The 22685-nt window shown below is 38.1% G+C and overlaps 1 protein-coding gene across 5 annotated transcripts in view; it reads left to right on the top strand.

Annotated features, from left to right (window-relative positions):
- The window catches only part of FAM13C (family with sequence similarity 13 member C), a 162111-nt gene that overhangs the window by 54416 nt on the left and 85010 nt on the right, over positions 1 to 22685 (top strand). For all 5 annotated transcript variants that reach the window (XM_045437460.1, XM_045437461.1, XM_045437458.1 and 2 more), the window contains 2 exons: positions 4227 to 4345; positions 22529 to 22592. In XM_045437460.1, the coding sequence (XP_045293416.1) occupies positions 4227 to 4345; positions 22529 to 22592 (183 nt within the window). The remainder of the gene's footprint in view (positions 1 to 4226; positions 4346 to 22528; positions 22593 to 22685) is intronic.

The raw sequence follows: 22685 nt of genomic DNA, 5'->3' as shown, positions 1-22685 counted from the left end.
GCATACTGTCCTGGCCTGTGCTCCTGGGTCAGAAAATGAGTGAAATAATGCTTGTGTGTGACACTTACCTTACTCATGTCAGAGCTAAGTCGATGTGATTGGCCCTGCATATAGCAGAGAACCAAGAAATCACTCCACTGAGGCTAGAATTAGGATGTACAGGAGGTGAGATCAAAAGATAGAGAATGGCTGGGAGGAAGAGAAGAGGTAGGATGACTCATCATATACCCACCCAGACTCTGCCTGGCCAGGTACCAGGGAGACAAGCCTGGAGGGGAGGGTCTTGGCTTCTTCCTTCACTTCCATTGGTCAGCTTGGACTTGCCCATCTGGCAAGTACATTAACACAGAAGTAAGCAAGTTAGTGTCTGCTCTCACACACTTCAGTGTTTGTCAAACAGTAGATTTTAAAGTTCTTTGGGGGCAAGATTGTCTTAATCACTTTTATATAACTTCCTCAACTGTCAACATCCTTGGTTTATAGTAGGTGATTCCCTTTGGAGTAAAAATATATCTCAGTCATTTTAAGATAAACACCCTGCTTTAATGTTCTAGAATTTTTGAGGTGGCGGGGGGAGGGGGGGGAGTGTCATAGCAGATTCCAAACAAAGATATAATGAAGCTTAAATGAGCAAAACTAATTAAATATATTATTCTTGTTCAGATATTGTCACCTTTGGGGGGTTGGCAGGGAGAATATGTTCACTCTCAGTCATACACAAGTACACTATCTATTCTAAGAACTTTCTTTGGCAGTCCTAGTTAACCTTGTCACTTGTCAGGTGGTGGAGCCCAACTGGAATAGGGATGTGAAATCACCAAGGGGGATAAGTCGTGGTCTCTCATGTGTCTAGCTAAATCTCTGTTATAAAGGCCAATAACTATGACTATTACTGTTCTTGTTATATATTCTTTCCCTTATGTCCTTATGAATAAATGATACCTGGCAGCACAATACTTTTGGAAGCTATTGTTTTATTAATTTATTTAGAATGATATCCCTTTTCTTTCTGCCTTATCCCTTTAAGGAAAATCATGAAATTATTTTTAAAAGTGGAGCAAGTAAGAATTGGGGTTTACTCCCCTATTTCCTATGAGGTTCTTGAGTAACTTCTAGATTAGACTCTTGAAGTTGCTTTTTCTGGTGTGTCCTACTGACAAGACTGCTTTTGTGTCACACATAGTACTGTGTTTTGCTGGGCATGATCTGAATTTCCTTGATGCCAAAACATATATTGTTCACACTTTGACCTTTCTTATAGCTGATTATACTTTAAAATTGATGGATGCATTTAATATGGCATTATTTTTTTTTCCTAACATGTTATTTAATTAAACTGATGTTGGCTTTTATAGTTGGTAGTATCTTAGATCAAGAAAAAAAAGGTAGTGGTATTTTAGTTATCTATAGTTGTATAACACTTAAAACAAATATTTATTATGTCCCGTGGTTTCTGTGGGTTAGGAATTCACTTAGGGCATAATAGGGAGGTGTTGTTTCACTTCATGATGCCTGGGGCCTCAGCCAGAAGACATGTAGCCTACAAGAATCACCTGAAGGTTTTGATTCCCATGTGGGGTTTGCTGGGGTTATTGGTCCACCTGGAGCCATTCCATGAAGAGATAATAGAATGGAAGGGACTAAACTAAAAATACTTATTCCTTTTCTTACAATTGAGATTTTCCAAACTCATAGGAACTTTGGAAGGAATAACCCATTCAGCATTTTCAGAGAGAGGCTGGACTTGTTTCTGATCTGAGGAGGTTTTGGAGATCAACACTTTGGAGCATGATCTAACATTTTGTCATTGGAAAGTGCAGCATCCATCATTACAATTATGCTTATATTTCGCATCAGAGTCTGCTCTGTTGGTTGGTATTCAGGATGCTTTATACCAAAGTCCTTACTCTTTCCAAGTTCTCCATATCATCTTGAAGTTTCAAATTCTTAGTGGGCAGAAGCATGGCTGACAATGCCATTTTTTTCTCCTCTTGAATCAGGGACTTGATTGTCAGATGTCCCCAAATACTCTATCCACCCATGCCAGAGAAAAATTCTCCTCTTGCAACGCTTTGAGATCTGTGACTTGAGAGGATTATGGCACTTTCTCCAGAGCCCCATTTATTCATCTTTTTAAAAAGATTTTTAATTTTTTAAGTAATCTCCACACCCAACATGGGGCTCCAACTCACAACTCTGAGATCAAGAGTTACATCTTCTTCTAACTGAGCCAGCCAGATACCCCCTCTTATTCATCTTTAAGATAAATCATAAAATCCATGGCAGTCCAGAATGTGTGGCCTATAACCCTTCTCAAACTTTTGTGGATTCAAAGGATTAGATAAGACATCGTCTTTAAAAAGAAAAAAAAACTACTTTTTCCTAAAAGGAAAAATTTTAATAAGATGGAAATTTCAGATTTAAACTTTTTAGAGATTAGAAGAATCTTTCCTTTAGGCCTACAGGTATTGGGCTTCTAAATATGATGTTTAAAATGATATTAATAGTATAGAAATATGAAACAAGCATTCTGCCACAAAAATAGGTGTGTTTTTGATAAACTTATTTGGGTTAAATCTCTGAATATTTCCTTAACATTACTTTCAGAATATTGAGCTTTAAAGGAATTTTTATAAAAGCAATAGTAGCATTCATAGCTCCCATCTGCTGTGTGCCTCCAGTTGACAGGAAGTAAGAGATGTTCTAGTGACATCTTGTTCAACAACTTTGTGACCTTAGAATATTAGTCCCATTTTACAGATGAGGAAACTGAGATCCAGATACTTGATGTAACTTGTCTAAGGTCACATACCTTGCAAGTGAGCTATCTCACTTGAAAGCCACTGTTTGGGGAAACTTGCCAGTATTGGGGTAGTTGTAGAATTTTTCATAAGCAGTTACTACTTCCAGAGTGTCTTCTGCCTGAAGCTGGAGGCTTAGAAAAATGGAATTAAAAGATTCTGGTGGCATAATTAATCCCTTTCCTTATCTCTGTCCCCACTCCCCACTTTAACTCTCTTATAGAAAAGTATCCATGTAATTTTGTTTTAGAAGCTTGTGATGACTACTTGGCAAAAAGCCCCACCACATTAGTGTTTTGGAAAAGTGACTTGACATATTGTCACTTGTACTGACTTTAGCCCACACTCAGAATAGAAAATCTTGGTCTCTATTGCCACCACACTATACTGCTAAGACCCAAATGTATTGCAGCACATGATTTTTTTTCACTGCATGATGGCGGCCATCTGGATTTACTGATTATAGTTTTAGTATTTTTTTTATCAGGTAAAGAGGGGCTATTTTGCTGTTAGGAAAACTTGTTATTAGGGGTTTGGCACAGCTCAAAGACTATAGCGGTTCAGCTGCTGAATGTATATAAATTTTTCATTTTTAGTGTGTGTGTGTCTTTATAGTGAATCCAGATTCATTTTTGCTTCGATTTGTTTATGATATTCTCTGGAGAGTTTGGCATTCTGGAGTTCTTCTAAACTAATGAGTAGACTGCAACATGGGATGACCAATGTAGTGATTTCTTTGGATGCAGTGTAGCTAATGGCAAGTGTGTGTGTGTGTGTGTGTGTGTGTGTGTGTGTGTGTGTGTATTCTGTGTGTGTGCATGTCAGAGAGAGGGAATGGGAGAAGGAATATCAAGCATGTTTGGTATTTATAAAAATGATATGTTCCTTAAATTTCAGACTAACTTAAATTTATTTCTTATTATAGGAATAATGTATGTTTATTGTAAAAAATATAGATGAGTCCCCAAAAGAAAAAAAAAAAAGAAATGACATCTCAGAGTTAGTCACTGTTAAGATTATGGTATCTCAATCTGTGTGTATGTACATTCATACATATGTTTGTTTTTACAAAAACGAGCCAATGCTATAAATATTCCCGAAATTATATTTTCAGATATATCTATTTATTCAATATCCTTTTATAATATTTTAATGTGAAAATTTTAATGTATGGTTATATCATCACTTGAACATTAGATTTTTAATTATTTTTCTCTTCATCCTGTAATCTTGTAGCAACTGACAGAAAGAGGTTTCTTGAATTTCAAATCACTTATTGGCCTCCTTCCCCAACTATAGTCAGCAGAATGTGTTTTGTATTGTGCTCCCTGCCCTGAGACCCACTCCCAGCTGAAGAGCACTGTGGAACACTAGAGAACGGATGGCCTCTGACAGCATCTCTACTTTTGCTGTTTCTTCTTGCAGGAGACAGAGCATGTGGTACCCAGCCAGCCAGAGTGTCGGGGGAGAACAGGAACGCAAGTCCACGAGAGTCCACAAAATCACCCTTTCAGGTGCCAAGAAACAGTGCGAGTTCAACAAAGGTGGGTCTTTTGCTGTCAGAAGTTGTGCTGTGCCTGGTGTTGCTTTCCCAGAAATGCTGATGCTGGTGCTTGTCACCCCCATACAAGAGGCAAGGCTTTCTGACTTTGGCTGGCATTCCTTACAAGTCACAGAAGCAGCTTTAAGGGGCTGTAAGAGAGTATCATTGAGTCTGAATTGAAGAGAAATGTAAATAACCTACTGTCACTGTCTTCAATTTGGAGATAATCAGCCTTACAGCTCAGAGACGACAGGAGATAGTCTGGGAGAAAGAAATGTTGATTTCATTTTGTACTCTTTCATTCCATGCTAGAAATGTTTTCCTCCATGATAATGATAATTAGTGATGACAGTGTAGCCATCAAGTCAGTTTCTTTTTATATATTATCTCATTTAGCCTTCATCACTTCCTCATAAAGTAAATATTTATAGCCCCATTTTATGGAGGAGGAGCCTGAGGCCCAAGATTCATTGTGTCCCTGGCCTGATATTGCACAAGTGAAAAAGCTGAGCCAGAATTTGAACCCACAAATGTCTGATTACAGCATACCAGGTGTGCTTCAATGCTGATCCAAGTAGTATCCTTGGGACACTTGAAGCAGTCCAGGGGCTGGCCTCTCTGGTCTGCTAGACCTGCTGGAGACAGCCCTGGGTCCAGGGCAAGGATGTGGGTGGAAAGCTGTCTGCAGCAAGTTGGCATGACATTCTGATGGGAGCCTGGCATTGCAGCTGTCTGTGGAAAATCTCTTCTGGAAATAAACAGAAGAAAGAATTCAGCTGCTAGTTGTGTCAGCTGCCTTTGTAGGATCTTGTATACAGCGTAATCTTAGCCCTCACTCAGTGGGAAGAGAGTGCTCTGCTTCTGAGCACGACCTTTAGATTTTTTTTATGGCAGCACAGCCTAAATGAATCAACAACTACAGAGAAGTTGGCTGTAGTATATAATTTTGCTTTAAAATATTCAAGTACTAAATTTAGAATCATAGATTCCTAAAAGTTTGGAGGGACCCCAAAAGCAAGGTGACTCTTTTTTCAACTGTATTCATAGGTGTCTTGTATCACCCTTCTCACAAGTTGCCACCTCTTTTCTGTTTATTCTTACGTGACCTCAGGTCAGGTAAGACTCAACCTTGTCATTTCTCTGATGATTGGAGCATTCTCCTTCCTATTTGAAGCCTTATTATAAATTAAGCTGTTTTATGGGGCGCCTGGGTTGCTCAGTCAATTAAGCGTCCAACTTCAGCTCAGGTCATGATCTCATGGTTTATGAGTTCGAGCCCCGCATCGGGCTCTGTGCTGACAGCTTGGAGCCTGAAGCCTGCTTCGGATTCTGTGTCTCCCTCTCTCTGTTCCTCCCTCACTTGCACTCTGTCTCTCTCTGTCTCTCTCTGTCTCTGTCTCTCTCTCTCTCAAAAATGAGTAAAGATTAAAAAAAGTAAAAAAAATAAATTAAGCTGTTTTAGACTGACTAGAACCAATTTTGTGTAGTGACACTGTCTCCCCTCTACCAGACTTGTAACTGTCTTTCTCAGCAAGAATATAGCCAACTATATACCCATGCATATTTCAAAATAATAGAACAAAACAAAACAAACAAAAAAACCCCCTAAATTATTTTTTTGTGTGTGTGTGTATGGAATATATACTTGATGTTTGGTAACTTTAAACCATTTTATCTCTTACCTACAGCAGGGAAGGTAATATTCCTGTTATCAGAGGGCAGGTCAGAAATTTAATAGGATTCTGTGTTGGGAATCATTCACATATGATCAGTAAGAACTGAGAGTATGGAATGAGAATAGTCTTGATGAGGAAATGTACCAGGCAGCAATTCTTACATTTGAGGATAGATGGGTAGTTACAGCTGAATTCGGATTTTCAGGTCTATGACACCTTTTCTCAGAAAAACAGAGATGCACATATACACAAGTTTGTAACATCTTAGGTTCTTAGACCTCCTCTGCATGTCAGAAAACGGAACTGAATACAGTCAGGGTCACTGGGCAGCCTTCCTCATTAAATCAGCCTTGTCTCTCTCCAACACATTGGCCACTTCTGCAGCTTAGCAAACCTCCATAGGACCCCAAATATCCTGTTTTCCTTTTCTTCTCTTCCCTTCTAGCCCCCAGGTTCCACTTTGATAGGATCTAGCTTTCTGAGCTAGCACCATTCCAGAATATTCTGCACCCCAGTTTTAGGAATCACAGGATCTGGGGGCGCCTGGGTGGCGCAGTCGGTTGAGTGTCCGACTTCAGCCAAGTCACGATCTCGCGGTCCGGGAGTTCGAGCCCCGCGTCAGGCTCTGGGCTGATGGCTCAGAGCCTGGAGCCTGTTTCCGATTCTGTGTCTCCCTCTCTCTCTGCCCCTACCCCGTTCATGCTCTGTCTCTCTCTGTCCCAAAAATAAATAAACATTGAAAAAAAAATTAAAAAAAAAAAAAAAGAAAGGAATCACAGGATCTGGTATTAAGTCTCAGATCAGAAGTGGTGATAGGCCACTTATATCTGGTACTGTTAAGTTTAGTATTTAGGTTGCGTTGGTAACCTTTAAACTACAGAGTTATTTGTCACAAACATGGTGACGTCACCTAGGGACATTCTAATGAAACTTAAAAAAAATCTCAAAATATTACAGGGATTGTGAAATTTGATGAACTGGTGAAATGAGATCTGAGGCTAAAAACAACTTTGAGTCAGGTATCTCACATTCTTGATAACATTCCTCTTCCCTTTTAAGTCAGCATATGACCAGGTTGAGGCATGTGGTGCCCAATAAGATCTTGATAGATACATGATACTGTAACAGGACACTCCAGACCTAGGTCTGACTCAAAGTGAGGGAAGGAACCAGTCTGTATCTCAGCAGGTGTAAAATGCCACCTTCTTGGGGATAGGGGGAATATTTTATTTGCATAATGAACACTTTGAAAAAGGGAAGAAAGATCTTTATGCTGTCAAGGGGTCACATGTCACTTCAGCAAGACTCAAAGGAACAGTTAGTCTTCAGAGAATTAATCCATGCTTGTAGAAGTGAGATTTTTGAGCTAATTGTGTTGAGATGGGATCTGATCTTTGCATGCATGTCTAGGAGAAATAGTTTCATACCTTTAGCTCTCAGAGCATTGTGTTGTCTGTCAGCTCTTTCTAACACAGGGAGCCTATATTTGTGTCTGTGGATGAGCCTCAGAGAGGTTTATGAATTTTTTTTCTAAAGTTTGAGTGTATATGTATCATATTGGTTTTCTGTTGATACTGTAACAAGTGACCACAAATTTGTGGCTTAAAACAACACACATTGACAAAATCTTACAGTTCAGTAGATGTCCAACATGAATCTCCTTGGGCTAAAATAAAGGTGTCGGTAGGCCTGCATTCCTCTCTGGAGTCTCTAGGGGAGAATCTATCCATTTGCTTGCCTTTTCCCATTTCCAGAGGATACCTACATTGCTTGACTTGTGCGCCTTCTTCCACTGCAAAGCTAGCAACATTGCATCTCTGAGCATTCTTCCATACATCTCTCTTTGACCGTGCCCAGGGAAGATTTTCTGATTTAAAGGATTCATGGGATTAGAGTGGACTGATTTAGACAACCCACAATAATCTCCCTATCTCAAGGTCCTTAACTTAATCATATCTACTGAATCCCTTTTATCACGTAAGAGTGACATGTGGAGTGGGACAAAAAACGAGGACGTGGGCACCTTGGTGTGTGTGTGCACTCCATTATTCTGCCTACTACATAAAAGTTGTTTTCCAAGGAAGATCTCTAAAGCAATTATCAGAATCTTATGTCACTCATGACCCCAAAAAGTTTAGAAACACTATCCTAACCACTTCCAACCTTCCATTTTGCATATTCTTCCACAGAGACAACCTCAGATACTGATTTAGCCCCCTCTGTCCTCTTTCACTGCATCCATCCTCCTTTTTGCCATGTCTTTGCTGTCCCTATATTATATTCCTTGTACAGTGCCCCACAGCAGAGATCTGTGATGTATCTAAAGTGTGGAGATACATTTGGCTTACAGAATGTTTTAAAATATTTTGATTCAATATTTAAAAATCCGAAAGTTTTGGGGTGCCTCACTGGGTCAAGTGTCTGATTCTTGATTTCATCTCAAGTCATGATCTCATGGTTAGAGAAATTGACCCCTGTGTCAAGTGCAGAGCCTGCTTGGGATTTTCTCTCTCTCCCTGACCCTCTCCCGCTTCGGTCTCTCTCTCTCTCTCTCTCTCTCAAAATAAATAAACTTAAAATCACCATGTTTATAGATTTTGGAGATTCTTTTTGAAAATCTGAAGATGGGATACCCAGGGCCCTACAAGGCAACAGTTAGCAGGAGCTGAGGAGCAGCCATCCATTTTTCCACAACTCCTGCCCAGATCTGCCCACTTATTTGTACTCTTTGCCTGACTCATACAGGCATTTGATTTATAATGCTTACTTCAATCATTTTCTTCCCAGCAACTACTCATCCTGGGTACTCTAGGTGCTCAGAGCTAAGCCTTGATAAGGTGATGTCTGATAATGTCTTTTGCCTCCTTTCCAAGATGATGTATTTATATTTTAACTTGGATTTCCTTTGCATCTGAGTTGAGGGGTTGCATATTACCCTACTCTGGCATACTCTTAAGTACCTGGAGCTTTTCAAAACATATAAAGTTATAGAACTGCATTTAGTTAGAGCAAGAATGAAGCCTTAATAATCATTTAATACAACCCTCTCATTTTCTAGTGTGACACCCAGTGAGGCTGTTATTTGCTTAAGCCCTTGTTCCCCTTAAAACAGAATGAAGACAAATGCCATCAATCTGTTCAGAGCAGTAACTTGATGAATATGCATCAGTTTGATTGATTTTTTTATATAGCTACAGCCAGTGCCAATCCTGTGAACCCTTGGATATGACAAAGGAGGATTTATCAATGTAACAGAATACTAATGAAGCTGGGGATTTCTTACCCAGCTAAGTAAATTTACTTTTGAGAGTGATTAATTCACTTGTGTTTAAAATATTTTATTAAAATTTATGACAGCATTAAACCTTTAATGTTGTTAAGACCTTGTCTGTATAAACAGGAACTATTCTGTAGCATTGTGTTACTACTAATTAAGTTGGTGGTTGCATTTGTGAATTGGAGTTCATTAGCCTCTTCGTCTGGAAGTCCCCAGTTAGAGGGGGTTGAAGATTGGAGTATTAGCAAAAATAATGGCCTTTGATGGCTTTGACTATTTTTGTGACATTCCAGAAGAAAGAAAAAGGGTTGTTGCTTTATGGAAATAGGAAGTTTTGTTGGCAGCAACTTTTCCATGAGGGATAAATCCTTTCAGGTTTTGTTTTTGAGATAGACAACTTGTGTGTGTTTTAATAGCTAATTGTTTCTTATTTAAGTGTTTTTCATAGAAGTAAGCAGAGTCTTTAGGAGCTCTGCTAAAAAGAGAAAGAATGAGTAAGAGAATGAGCACCCAGAGATTCTTAATAACATAGTACACGAGAACTGCCTTCTTGGACTGTACCAGAGCAGGAGCATTACATGTTGCCAGCATGTTCTTATTAGTGTGCTCTTAAGATTTCTTTTCTTTTCTTTTCTTTTCTTTTCTTTTCTTTTCTTTTCTTTTCTTTTCTTTTCTTTTCTTTCTTTCTTTCTTTCTTTCTTTCTTTCTTTCTTTCTTTCTTCATTCTTTGTTTCTTTCTTAACAGGGCAGGGGGAGAACAAATGAGGTATAGAACAAAAAAAACTAGTTGGTCTTGATAGTGCTTTGAGACTACTATGTTGAGTGACAAGTATTCCAGAACAAGGGTTCTGGAATAGCTTATTTTGCCTATATTGCATAGGAAGGGGGCCATATAGTTAGGGCTGTTTTTCATCCCCCGATCCTGCCTCCATCCTGATGGGCTCAGAAACAATTTGGTAGAATGGAAAGAACATTCAAATTAAGAAATGCAGTCTTGTATTATGTCTCTCAGGTTACCTTGGTCACTTCATGCAAATCCCTCAGTCCCCTTGTCTAACACGAGTCTGGGTCAGATGACTTCTTAGTTCCCTTCTGGCACTAACACTAAAAATGCTCAACATTCTAGATATTTAAAGGATTAGAGTCGAAAGATTGTAGCTTAATAAAACAATCTCTTTCAGTCACAGATAAAAATAATTCCTCCTCCTTGCTGTAGAGCACAAAAAGTATCCTACACCAAATCACCAAATCATTGAACTGATTGACAACATAGAGCCCACACTTGATTATTCTGGGAATGAAACACTCCTTTTTAAAAATTATTATTATTATTTTTTGCAACTGCCCTTGGTTACTTTATAAATTGTTAGCACTTTCACTGGACAATGATTAGGAATAAAGATAAAAGGGAAAATCAGAGACATTCTCTCATTAAAAATAATAATAAATGAAATATGGTTATATTGGAAAATATAAAAAATTCCAAAGAAATAAAAATTTCTCATAATCTTACCACCCCAATATAACCATGGTTACCAGCGTAGTGTATGTTTTTATATTGTTGCTATTTTTTTTTTTTAGTTTTTATTTTAATTCCAGTTAGTAAACATACAGTGTTATAGTAGTTTCAGGTGTACAATATAGTAATTCAATACTTCCATGCATCACCAGTGCTCACCACAAGTGCACTCCTCGTATTGTTATTGTTTTAATATGGTATAAAAAATTGTGTATAAAAGGGACTTCCTAATACATTCGAGTTGACTTAATTTTAAACAGACTCCAGAGTATAAAGCTAGGCCAGAATGCATTCTGACTATATAATCTTAAAGATTATAAATATAATGATATAGATATATGAATATAAATATAGATATATAAGTATAAATAAAAATATAAATATAAGATTATAAATATGAAATGGGGTAATTATCACCAAGCTCAGCTTCATTTATGGCTAAGGTGATCAAATTTGATTTTTCATCAAAATACTCTAATACAAGTTTCTATAAGAAACATGTTTTACAAACTTTGGTATCATTATAGCCTATAGTGTTAGAAATAATATTTCTAGGAGATGGAACAAAAAATTTGTCCTTAATATCTCAACATCTTGTAAATCTTCTTGGCCTAACCTGGACTAGACTTAAGAGACAAATTTCAATAGTGATTATAGAAGACAGAGTGTGCGTATAAACTTAAATTTAATTTAAAACTGACCAGCTGGTTAGGCGTTCAGTGTGCCTGAGGCCATGGGAATGAGGTTATTCCTTTGTTGTTTTAACTCAAGTTAACATTCAGTGTAGTCTTGGCTTCAGTAGAACCCAGTGATTTATCTCTTACATATGATACCCAGTGCTCATCCCAACAAGTGCTCTCCTTAATGCCCATCACCGCCACCCCCCCCACCTCCCCTCTAGCCACCCTGTTGTCTGTATTTAAGGGTGTCCTATTCTTTAACTTACTCTTTATCTTCCCATTGAGGCAATGGTTGCTCTGGTGCTTAAGGGTTATTCCTTTTCAAGACTAATGTTAAAAAAATCGACTAATGTTCAATGCTAAACACACACACAAACACATCCACATCCGCATCCACATCCACTCACATCATGTATAGTGACATATACAGTTTCTACCCACTTTTCCTATTTTTCTTTTATTCTTAACCAATTTAATTTGTATATATAAATTTTTTTCATATATATGAAATCTTAGGCATTTCTGTGTAGCTTGTTTGTCCTACTTAATATTGTTTTTTTCCATATGATAGTGACTATGAAATATACCATCATTTTTGTAACTCCAAATCGGTATGTATTTTGGTTACTTCTGGAATTCATATTTGTAGATATTGCTGTAGTAAGAATTTCTTAAAATATTTTTATGTACTTCCATTTCAGTTTCCTTGGTTTGTGCTTAAGGGTAAAGCTATCCAGACATGGGATTTAAAATGATAAACCAAAAAGATGTGGCATATAAATTTTTCAGTTATCTGATCATGAAAGAAGATAGGAATAAAATGGATAATTGATAATTTTGAGAGAATTAGAAAGTCATGTGGCTGGATTTCTGTATATGGCAGCATCTTAAGATACTGGGTCTAAGTGGAACATTTGAGACAGTTCAGTCCAATCCCCTTCTCCATACTTGTATATTCTAGATATTTTATTTAACCCACTAGCCCTTACAGTTTTTTTAGCTCAGACTGTTCTTAGGGCAAAATGCCTCTGACTTTAACATTCCCAAAAGACATTTGGAAGGCATGCCAGGTGTGGAACAATTCTTTGATGTGTGAAACTACCCTGCTCATCTCAAGGCTCTAATATCTTTGGTTGTAGCCTAAAGAATGTCAGCAGGGACCCCCAGCCTTTGCACCAATCACAAATAGCCTCTAAATTTCCTAAATGCTTTCTAGAGTGCATACCACCACCTCCAAGAGAAATGCCAAAATTCATGATGGATATTTAAAACTACGTTTTATGAGAGTCTTCATTAACATGGATACATATTCATGATTTATTTATACATGGAGAAAAAAGCAACTACATAACAGAATTATGTTTATCTTATTTTTGCTTAACATATAATTATATACAGAAATATACACTGGAAAGACATAAATCATTTTATTGGTGGTTATTTTCAGATGGAATGGCTGTGGGTGATTTTTAAAATATTCATTTTGCTTTCCAAATTTTCCCCCATTGGGTTCCTCTTAAGTTTGTAACAGGGAAAATTATTTATACATGAAAAAAAAGTAGTATCAACTGTTCAAGATATAGAACCAAAAATAAATTTACTATAATTGCTGCAATCATCAGTTTGCACAAATGCAAATCATCATTTATGTTCTGTTTCTTTGAACTGTTGTATATCAGTTCGAGGTAGAGAAGAATATTAGGAAAGTATAGAAGAGAATGGATTTTTAAAAATTATTTTTGACTAGAAGAAACCTAAAAGGCATTTTCAGTGGTATCTGTGGCTTTTATGGTTTGAGTCAGTTGGGATCAGAAAACAAATATTAAAGGTGATTTTTGTAGGGTCAGATGACACTTAAAATCAGAATTTGTATCCTAGACACCTCTTCATTTGAGTGTTTTATTCTGTATATAAAAGTTGAAGAAAGTCTGTTTTTATATCCCTTAAGCAGAGCAAGCCTTTCAGGGGTCCACTAGCATAGAGTTCTAATCAAGAGAACTCCTATGACTGTAGATGCCATGGGAAAAGGAAATACCAGGGCCCATTTAAATGGCAATGGGGTCCAAGAGGTGAAACTAGAGAAGGTGGAAGCAGGAGTAAGGCCAGATTTCAGGAGAATTTTTAACAATGCCTTGAATTTAATACCCATACAAGAAAACAACTTTGGCCACACTAAGCCTATTGAATACATCTAGACACACAAAATAGAGTCCTTGGGATTTGCATGTGAAGGGCTAGTTCCCTGGGAAGGTTGTTTGTCAGAAGTGGATTTGAGGTAAAAAGTGCTGAGAAGATAAAATCACCACACTGTTGGAATGACTTGTGGGGAGGGGCATGAGAAGAACTTGGAACTGAAAGAAGAAGACAGTTAAGAACCAAGGTAACTGCCAAAAAATTTTATGTGCCTTGTCAAACTTGAATGAGATTAAAGCATGCAAGAACCAGGCTCCCTGACTTGTCTTTCTGATCATTAACTCACCCTTGCCTCTCAGAGTAGCACTAATCCAGGTCCTGGATTCCAGATTATTTGCCAATCCAAAACTGCCAAATCCAGGTTCTTTGCCAAGACCACATTAGTAAGGAGAGGTTAGTGTTGCCTGTGTGTATGGCATTTGTTGTTTGCTTTAAAATGGAATGATATCGAGAATCCTAACTAGTGTAAGTACTCAGAATAGCGGTGTGGAGGTGCTGGCTTATTCAAGTCATAGACAAAGGGCCAAAAGGCTGGAGAAATTGAATTGCAGAGGGAATATATCAGATGGCATCAGAAACGCTGGCAGTGCCCAGACTGCACAGGGCCTTGAAGCCAGGGTATGAATCTCAGATTTTGTTGAGGTGCAAAAGGAAGCCATTTGAGGTTATAACCAAGAGAATGACATGCTCAGATTTCCATCTTTAAAAGACCACTCTAGGTAGTGTGTGATATGGGGAAGCAAGGAGACATATTGGAGGCAATGCATCATCCACGTGGGAGGTGATGGTGGCAGTGAAGATGGAAGAGGGAAGAGTAGAAGCGAATATTAGAGACTCATAACTTCTTGTTTTTGGAAGAGAAGGAAAATCTTTAATAGGGAACAGTTAGGATTTAGGCTTGTTTAATATTAATGCTTATGTAAGTCCTCTGTGTCATTTCTTAAGTTCTTTTGTTCCTAGCACTATCTTGATTCATAATTTAAAAGATAGAATGTTGGAAGGCCAAGTATCAGATGTAATATCACAGTGCCCAGTGCAATGAAAATTTAATATTCATCAAATATTTACCTGTCATTCAAATTAGCCACCCTTCCCCACCATTATTTGTGATCTCCTGTCCCCTTCACTGTATCTGTCCCTAGACTAAATCTTCATTTGGATGATTTTTTTTCTGTTTCTGACTCAGAAAGACAGGTAACGTGTTTACTTTGTAATGTTGCTCACTTGCTTACATTAGATTCCTTCAGAAAGCAGAGTCTTATAGGAAGCCTTAGGTAGAGGGAGGTGATAGAAAGTGGGGGAGGAGGGAAAGCTGACAGCATGTGTGTAACTAAGGTTACTACTCTTGGCAACTGGAGATTAGCTCCCTGAGGACTCTCTGAGGAACCTTGTAAATACATCTGAGGATGTATCCCTTTGAAATTTGGGGGCTGAAGTGTATATTCACATGCTCCCCTCTTTGCTGGCAGAGGGTTGTCCCCAGAGGAGTAACCCCCACACTTCTAGGCTGCGGGAGTGAGCTCTGCCTCACAAAATCTTGAGGCAGAAAAGTAAAGAGACTTGGCAGGTGCTTAAAGGGAGATAATTTGAGTGAGCAGAACTGTCCATGGAGCTAACGCATCTGCTATGACCACTGTGCCTCTTGGGCAGACCACTGCCTGGCACAGGAAGCAGATGTCTCATAAATACTTACTAAGTGAATGGAATAAATGAGATGATGGAAGGAAGTGCTTTGTATACAGCTCAGCAGACCAGGTGCTGCTATCAATAATAATGTATTAGGATCTGTGCTCCCAATGGATCCCTTGTCCTCAATCCCTTCCCAAACTCTTCTTTTTGATTCATAGGGGTTTTTGACCACACCCATGGCTACTCTACCTCCTTTCTTCTCTCAGTACTGATGCTGGCCTCATGGGCTTGACTCACACCTCACACATTCTTTGGACATTGGTATGGTTCTGTTTCTGGGCTCTGTTCCAGCCCACCAAGGTGAGGAGCGGTATCTATTCCAGTGCAGCTGGGCTGCCTTGTGTTCAGTGTTTTTCTTAGAGTCTCTTCAGGGACATGATTCTTCCTTTTTTGGAATGTGTCCCCTGGGAGCTCAGGCCAGAAATACCCAGAGCACTCCTGTACTCACAGAAGTCCTTCACCTGTGCTCTTCAGCCACTGGTATCCTCCCATTACCTGGACCTTTAGGATAATGTTTCCCAACTAGGAATGCCCTGGAGTGCTTGTTAAATACATATTACCAGTGCATTCCTTTGGGAATTCAGCTTCAGTAAATGTGGGGCCCAGGAATATGTTTTTAATAATACTGATTGATAGTAATCTTCAGAGAAGTATGAAAAGCAGTGGAGACTGGGTTCTAATAATTAGTGCCAAGGCATATTATTAGAAATCAGCATTCTGCCTTTAACCATGACCTCCTTCTCCCATCTACGAGAATTTATTTACATGGAAAAGTACATACATGGTTTGAAAAGCCAGTTCATAAAGATCTACTGACTACCAGTTCTGTTTTCTGTTAGTGGTCTCTTGAGGGTCATTTAAGATTCAGTGCCTTGGTTTCTTTATCTTTGAAGATAGCTGCCCAGTACGTAACCTCAGTCCTTTGGCACAGAAATTTGGTTAAAAGAAAACACCAATAAGAGGATGTCTTTAATATAGCTTAGACTCCCTAGAGAAAGGAATTTTATATTTACTGGTATTGAAGATTGTTATTGTTGCTAATAATACTACTGGAATTTATTGGCATCTTGTCTGTGTCTGCATATAGAGCTATTGTTTATACATAAAGAATGTTTTGCTCAGATGGTTGTCCTCTTGGGATATACCTTTTGTTTTAAAAAGAGTTTCAGGAAACAACAGTCATACAGCTAGCCAGTAGTCATCCGGGTATACATTAGTGTATCCCATGTTGCTTTCTGAACAGAGGCTCAATTTAATGCAGTGGAATATCTTGAACTCTTAAGAGTGATCCAAAGTTCAGCTTGGTTCAGACTTAAGGTTCTGATTCTATATGAAGCATTCTGAAAAGTGTACTGGCTGCTCTCCTTTTACTCTTTCTGCCCGGGTTTTCTAAATGTGGATTAGAACACCACTTGCTAATCTTCAGCAGGTCTCCCCAGGGAAGAAATGTAACTGTTTGTAGGAATGAGAGTCATCCTATCCTGCCAGTCCTGCTAGAAAATCACAGGTGGGGAAAAAGCATGCGTTTTATCATAATTATTGTACATACTTGGGAATATACCAGAATTGACAGCTGTCCATAACCCTAGGATGAATACTTTATTAACAAACATCGAGTACCTACTATGTGCCAAATGTCAGGATTAGCCCTAGAGATAAAAATAACAAGCAAGACTCACAAGGTCCCTGCTCTATAGAGTGCTCCATCATGAAAGAGACAATCAGATAATTATAGAAATACACAATTAGGGACTATGCTATGGAGCAGATGTAGATCAGAATACAGGAAGAACATATAAAAGGGAGACCTGATTATGAGCTACCTTGTGTCTATAGGATGAATGTGTTAATTAGGAAAGAGAATGGAGAGGGAACAGCATTATGGGCACAGGAACAGCACATACGAAGGCCTGAGGTGAAAAGGAACATGGTGCATCCAAAGAACTGAAAAAGTGTCAGTGTAGTAGTAGCAGAGAGTGAGAATGGTGTGAATTGAAGTTGAAGAGGCTAACAGGTGATAAATCCTTCACAATGTCTTAGGATACTTTAAGAATTTTGGTCTTTATTTTAAGTGTCATGTGGAGAAGGGAAATGATAAGGTGGTTGTGTAGAAAATGGTTTGTGGGAGTAGAGGGGAAATAGGGAGACCATGGTGGTAGTCCAAAAGACAGATTATAGTCGTTTGACCTGAGGTAGTAGTGATGGAGGTGGAGGGGAAGAGGACAGATGCAGAAGTTATTTGCGATAAGAAATTGAAGGACTTCATAATACAGTGGCTATGGGGCTTGAAGGAAAGTGTCAGAATAACTCTCAGATGTCTTCCATGAGGAAGACATTGGATAGAGGGAGAAGATTTTCACTGAGATAGGGAACACCTTCATCTGCTAATTTAATTATAGATAATTGAAAGGTTGATATAAAAATTCTATGCTAAGATATTGCTTCTTCACAAATTATCACATCTGGGGCTTGACACTACCCTTAGGCCAAGAAAAATATCTTAATGCTTTGTTTATTTTGCTATTTTGAATTCCAGTGCACATTCTGAGGGAAAACCACTGCAGGATGACCATATAGATTGACTCAGCACATGCTTTAATTTCCCAGCAATGTGGAAACACCAAAATTTTCAAAATTTGCACTTCAGTAGGTTATCCATAATTTTGCAGTGACCAAAACTGGATGCAGTTCCATCCAGGAAGAAGCACTTCTAATATCAGCACATAATTAGGTTTTATATTTCTCTGTTAGAAGTGCTTTTAATTCAAAATATATAATGGTGGCAATGATGATAGTGTCAGTGTTGGTGGTCATGGTGATGACAATAGTGGTGATGGTTGTAGTGGCAGTGACAACAATGGTGGTGATGACACTGGTGATGGAGGTGGTAATGACAGTGGCAGTGGCAGTGATGGCGGTGGTGGTGGCAGATACAATAGTGGTCATGGGCGATGGTGGTGGTGGTGATGATGGCAGCAGTGGTGGCTACAATGATGGTGGCAGCAGTGGTGGTGACCTTGGTGGTGGTGATGATGGATGTGGCAGTGATGACAGGGACTATGGCAATGATGCCAATGGTGGTGGCAGTACAGTAGTAATTGTGGTGATGGTGGTGGTGGTGACAATGACACATTGGTGTGACACATTGTTGTCACAATGGTGGTGATGGTGACAGTGATCATGGTGGTGGTGACAATGACAGTGATGGTAGTGGTAGTAATGCTCAGAAGCAGGACACTCCCATCAGTGCTGAGGGCCATAATCATGCTTTGAGGAGTCCAATCTGCATTTCCTGTTGCTTCGACCACAGAGCAGGGCAGAGTGCTCTGACTGGCCTTCTCATCACTGACCTCTCCAGAAGCATGCATTGGGTAGAGATTTGCTTGATTCCTTTCCTGTTATTATTTTGGGTGAAGAGAAGCAAGAGAATTGGAGGGAATGTTTCAGTGTGACCCAGTGTTTGTATTTAGGTTAGCTTCCAGGAAGATTTACAAATGGTCCAAGCAATATCTTCAAATACCTTTAAAAAAAGGGGAACTTGAAACACCTAGCTACTGTTCCAGTTTTCTTTTCATTGCTAAACTTCTCTAGTGAGAAACTTTCATTTCTGTTTCCTCTTCTGCCATGAAGTTTATCTTGCTCAATTCCACTGGCCTTTTGTTTCCCTGCTTTCATTCTCATTATCTCCAGATGACTGAGATTTTCTAGCAGTGTGAGCTTAGGCATTCCATATGCATGCCCTGTTCTCCTTGCCTTGCTTTCTTTTTCTCCATAATACTTAGAATCTGGTGCACCATAGCTCACTGGTTTATATCTGTAGGTTCTTTCTCCTTGTATGAAAATTACAAGTTCCGTGAGGGCAGAGACTTTGATTTACTGTTTTATTCCAAAAATCTGCAGTCGTACCTGGCACATAGTTGGAGGTTCATAAATAGTAGTTTAATGAATGTATAAAGTTGTTTAACTTCCCTGTTTCCTGTTAAGCCAAGTGATATAGTAATGCTAATCTCATATAATCACTATGAAGATTAAATGAAATAATGTAAGTAAAGTACCTGGCGTTCCCAGCCTGGCATAGTAATGGCTGGCAATTTGTTAGATGGTCCTTGACACCCTTTTTTTCTTATAGCTTCTTTCTCTTTAATATTTAGAATGATATACTAAGCTTCTTTACTCCTAGTGATGGATCTATACTTTCTTTCATTTGTCTACCAACTGACCAGTTTCAGAGACCTACCCAGTGGACCTGAGTAAGGAAGTCCCAGGTTTTGTCCCTTTCAGTTTGCTTATTCACAAGACTTTGATCATTGTTAATAAAATATACCATTAATTATCATCATTTATAATTCGATTATGGTATTTTTCTATATGATTCTAGAATCCATGTGTTATTTTTAATACGCCTAGCAGTAGTATCATGAATTATCCTATGAGGTAGCTGTCATTATCCTCACTTTACAGTTGAGGAAACTGAGGCTTAGAGAGACTGATATCTTACCCATGGGTACACACACCTAGTAAGTGGTGGATGAAGAACTCATTCTTAGATCAGCTTCCTTCTGTTTCTTCCTTTACCCACCCATCTGAAGGACAGGTACTGAGTGTATGCCATGCTAGGCATAATGCTAGGCTCTGGCCACACAACATGGAAAATATCAAGGCAGAACTTGTGACAACACATCACTGTTACCATCACCACCACACCTCTGCTGAACACACTGTAGAGTTCCAATTCTAGGTTGAGCCCTACTGAGGGATTACTTCTCTATTTCAGACTGAAAATATCTAAATCTAAACTCATGAATTGCCTCCCTTTCTTCCAACTGCTTAATCTTCCCACCAAAATTAAATATTTCTTTACCTCCATTATAAAAACCACCTGTCATCTTTCTAGTCACATGTCTCAAAACTTGGGAATAATTTTGATTATCCTATCTCTTTTATTCCGTACTTTAAATACATACCCAAGACTTCTTGATTGTTTTTATCCTTGAAAATATCTCTCTAGTTTCTACCTCCCCAGTTCCTTTCTACCATTCTAATATCAGCCTCTATGGCCTGATCCCTGACTTACTGAAATTAGCTTCAAGACTTGGTGTTAGCTTTATCCTCTGCTTCAGATTCCACTAAATCATAAGCCTCCTAAAGGCCTAGAGTCTTATTAACACTTACCTCCCCAATACTATACCAGGCACATAAGAAACATTCAGATGGCTATTGAATTAAAGGCCCCTTGATGCTTAGACCACAGTTTTCAAAATTGATCTTGAGGTTTATTTGGAGATTTTAAGTAGTTTTCCTGGAAGATCATGTGAGTGTAGTACAAGTAGTCTGTACTCTGTATCTTAGTAATACATATTTTTAACAAAGTCTATTTCTGCTTTTTCCATTAACATATGCTATCTTTGTTTTAAATTCCTAGACAAATTTATGTTTAAAATATAAAGTAGTAAATATTTTTTTTCATTAAAGGATATCACTCTTCCATTTTTCTGGTGCTATTACAAATCTATAGAAATGCAATTTGAGAACCACAAAGAATTACAAAGAAATTATGAACCACTAAAAATTTTAGATGTTACTGGATTGGACAGGTTAATTTCTATCCTCAAGAGGGTTTCCCCCATTTGGAATAGAGCAATTGAGTATTTTCTGAATCCCTAAAATTACTGTGTTTGCATATCAGGAAATTGATGAGGATAGGATGGGTGTGCCAGCAGTGTTCTTCCTCACTTTGTTTTCTCACTGAGTGGACTTTCCCTGAGCTCATTGTTGGACCATTAACCTTCTTTCACACTGAGGAGATACATGCTCATTTGTGGTGTAGTAGACATCAGTACATCTTATATGATTTTGTTTTTTCATATCCTTACTTTTCTTATTTTAAGTAAATTGTTTGCACAGTTAACAATGCCTTTGGACTGAATAAATTTTGTAATCTTAATATTTTGAAGAAATTATGCTTGTGGCATTTTTAAATGTGCATCATGACTTAAAGAAATCATTAATCTTATTGACCATTCAAAGGTCATGTATGCTTTCTTCAGGACTCAAATTGAAGTAGAATAATAACTATAAATAATTATGTCCCCAAATAAAGCTTTTTATAAATGACTTAATGGTGACTAAATATTTTATTAAGAGAGCAGGACTTTTTATAAAGATATTAACTATAATTTAATATGCTTATTATATAATATCATGCAAATTGTTGTAGAAAAACTTGAATGTTATGTAACAAATACTATTGGATTATAACATTGACAAATCATGATTTGGAATTTAGCATCAGTCAGTAGTGAAGTTTTGCTTTTTTGTATTTAAACTAAAAAAAATGATTCAGAGTAGATTTGCCTTATTTTATTAGAAACTATGTAGTGGCAAAACCTAGCTTCACAATGTTACCCAGAAATTGCTATGTTTTTTGTGTTAATAAAAAGGCAGCATGAAATTTTCAAATGCTGTCTTCAGTGAACAAATGGTATCTTTCTGTAGTGACTGTATCAGATCTATCTGATCACATAAGACTTTTTTTAAATGAATGAAAAATATTGAATTTGTATTAGGTACTCAAGATTCAGCAGTGTAGAGAATGGACAAAATCACTAACTTCTTGGAGCTTACCTTTTAATGTGGAAATGCAAACAAACAGGTTACTTTCAGATAGTGATAAGTGCTAAGCAGAAAATTAAGGACAGTGTGATAGTGATTACTTCTAGTCAGGGACATCAGGAAGTCTTATTGGGAGGTGACATCACAACTGAACTGATGTTTACATGCTGAGAAGTGTCTGTTTATGAAGATCTTGGGGAGAACAGTTTGGGACAAGTGTGAAGGTTTGAATGGGAACCAGCACTATGTGTTCAAGAAACCAAGGAAAGGCCGAAAGAGCCTGGAGTGTAAGGAACAGGATATGAGTGTTGGGAAGTGGGATCAGGCAGGCTGGCAGAATTTAAGCACTGATATAATATATAATAATAATAATGTGTTGTACACTATTATAAGGAGTTTGGATTTTATTCCATGGTCAGTGGGACACCACTGAGGGTTTTGAACAAGGGTACAGCCAGATCTGTAGCTGCCAGCTTCAAATTGTACATTGTTGAAAAGTTTCTTTTCAATGGAAATACGTTTTCTTTGTATTTTATAGAATCGACCAGAGGGCTACCATTTGGTCAAAGGACACTTTTGAGACTCGGCAAGAGTTAAATGAGGTAGGTGTCATCATTATTAGTTGTATGAACATGAATTAGCTAATCATGAAATGTATTATTCTTTTTCCTAGTATAAGGAATTCTTTCTGATTA

Source organism: Leopardus geoffroyi, chromosome D2 (genome assembly GCF_018350155.1).
Source record: "Leopardus geoffroyi isolate Oge1 chromosome D2, O.geoffroyi_Oge1_pat1.0, whole genome shotgun sequence".
Classification (NCBI taxonomy): Eukaryota; Metazoa; Chordata; class Mammalia; order Carnivora; family Felidae; genus Leopardus; species Leopardus geoffroyi.
Note: the sequence above shows the minus strand (reverse complement) of the source record. Positions and strands in the feature narration are given on the sequence as shown.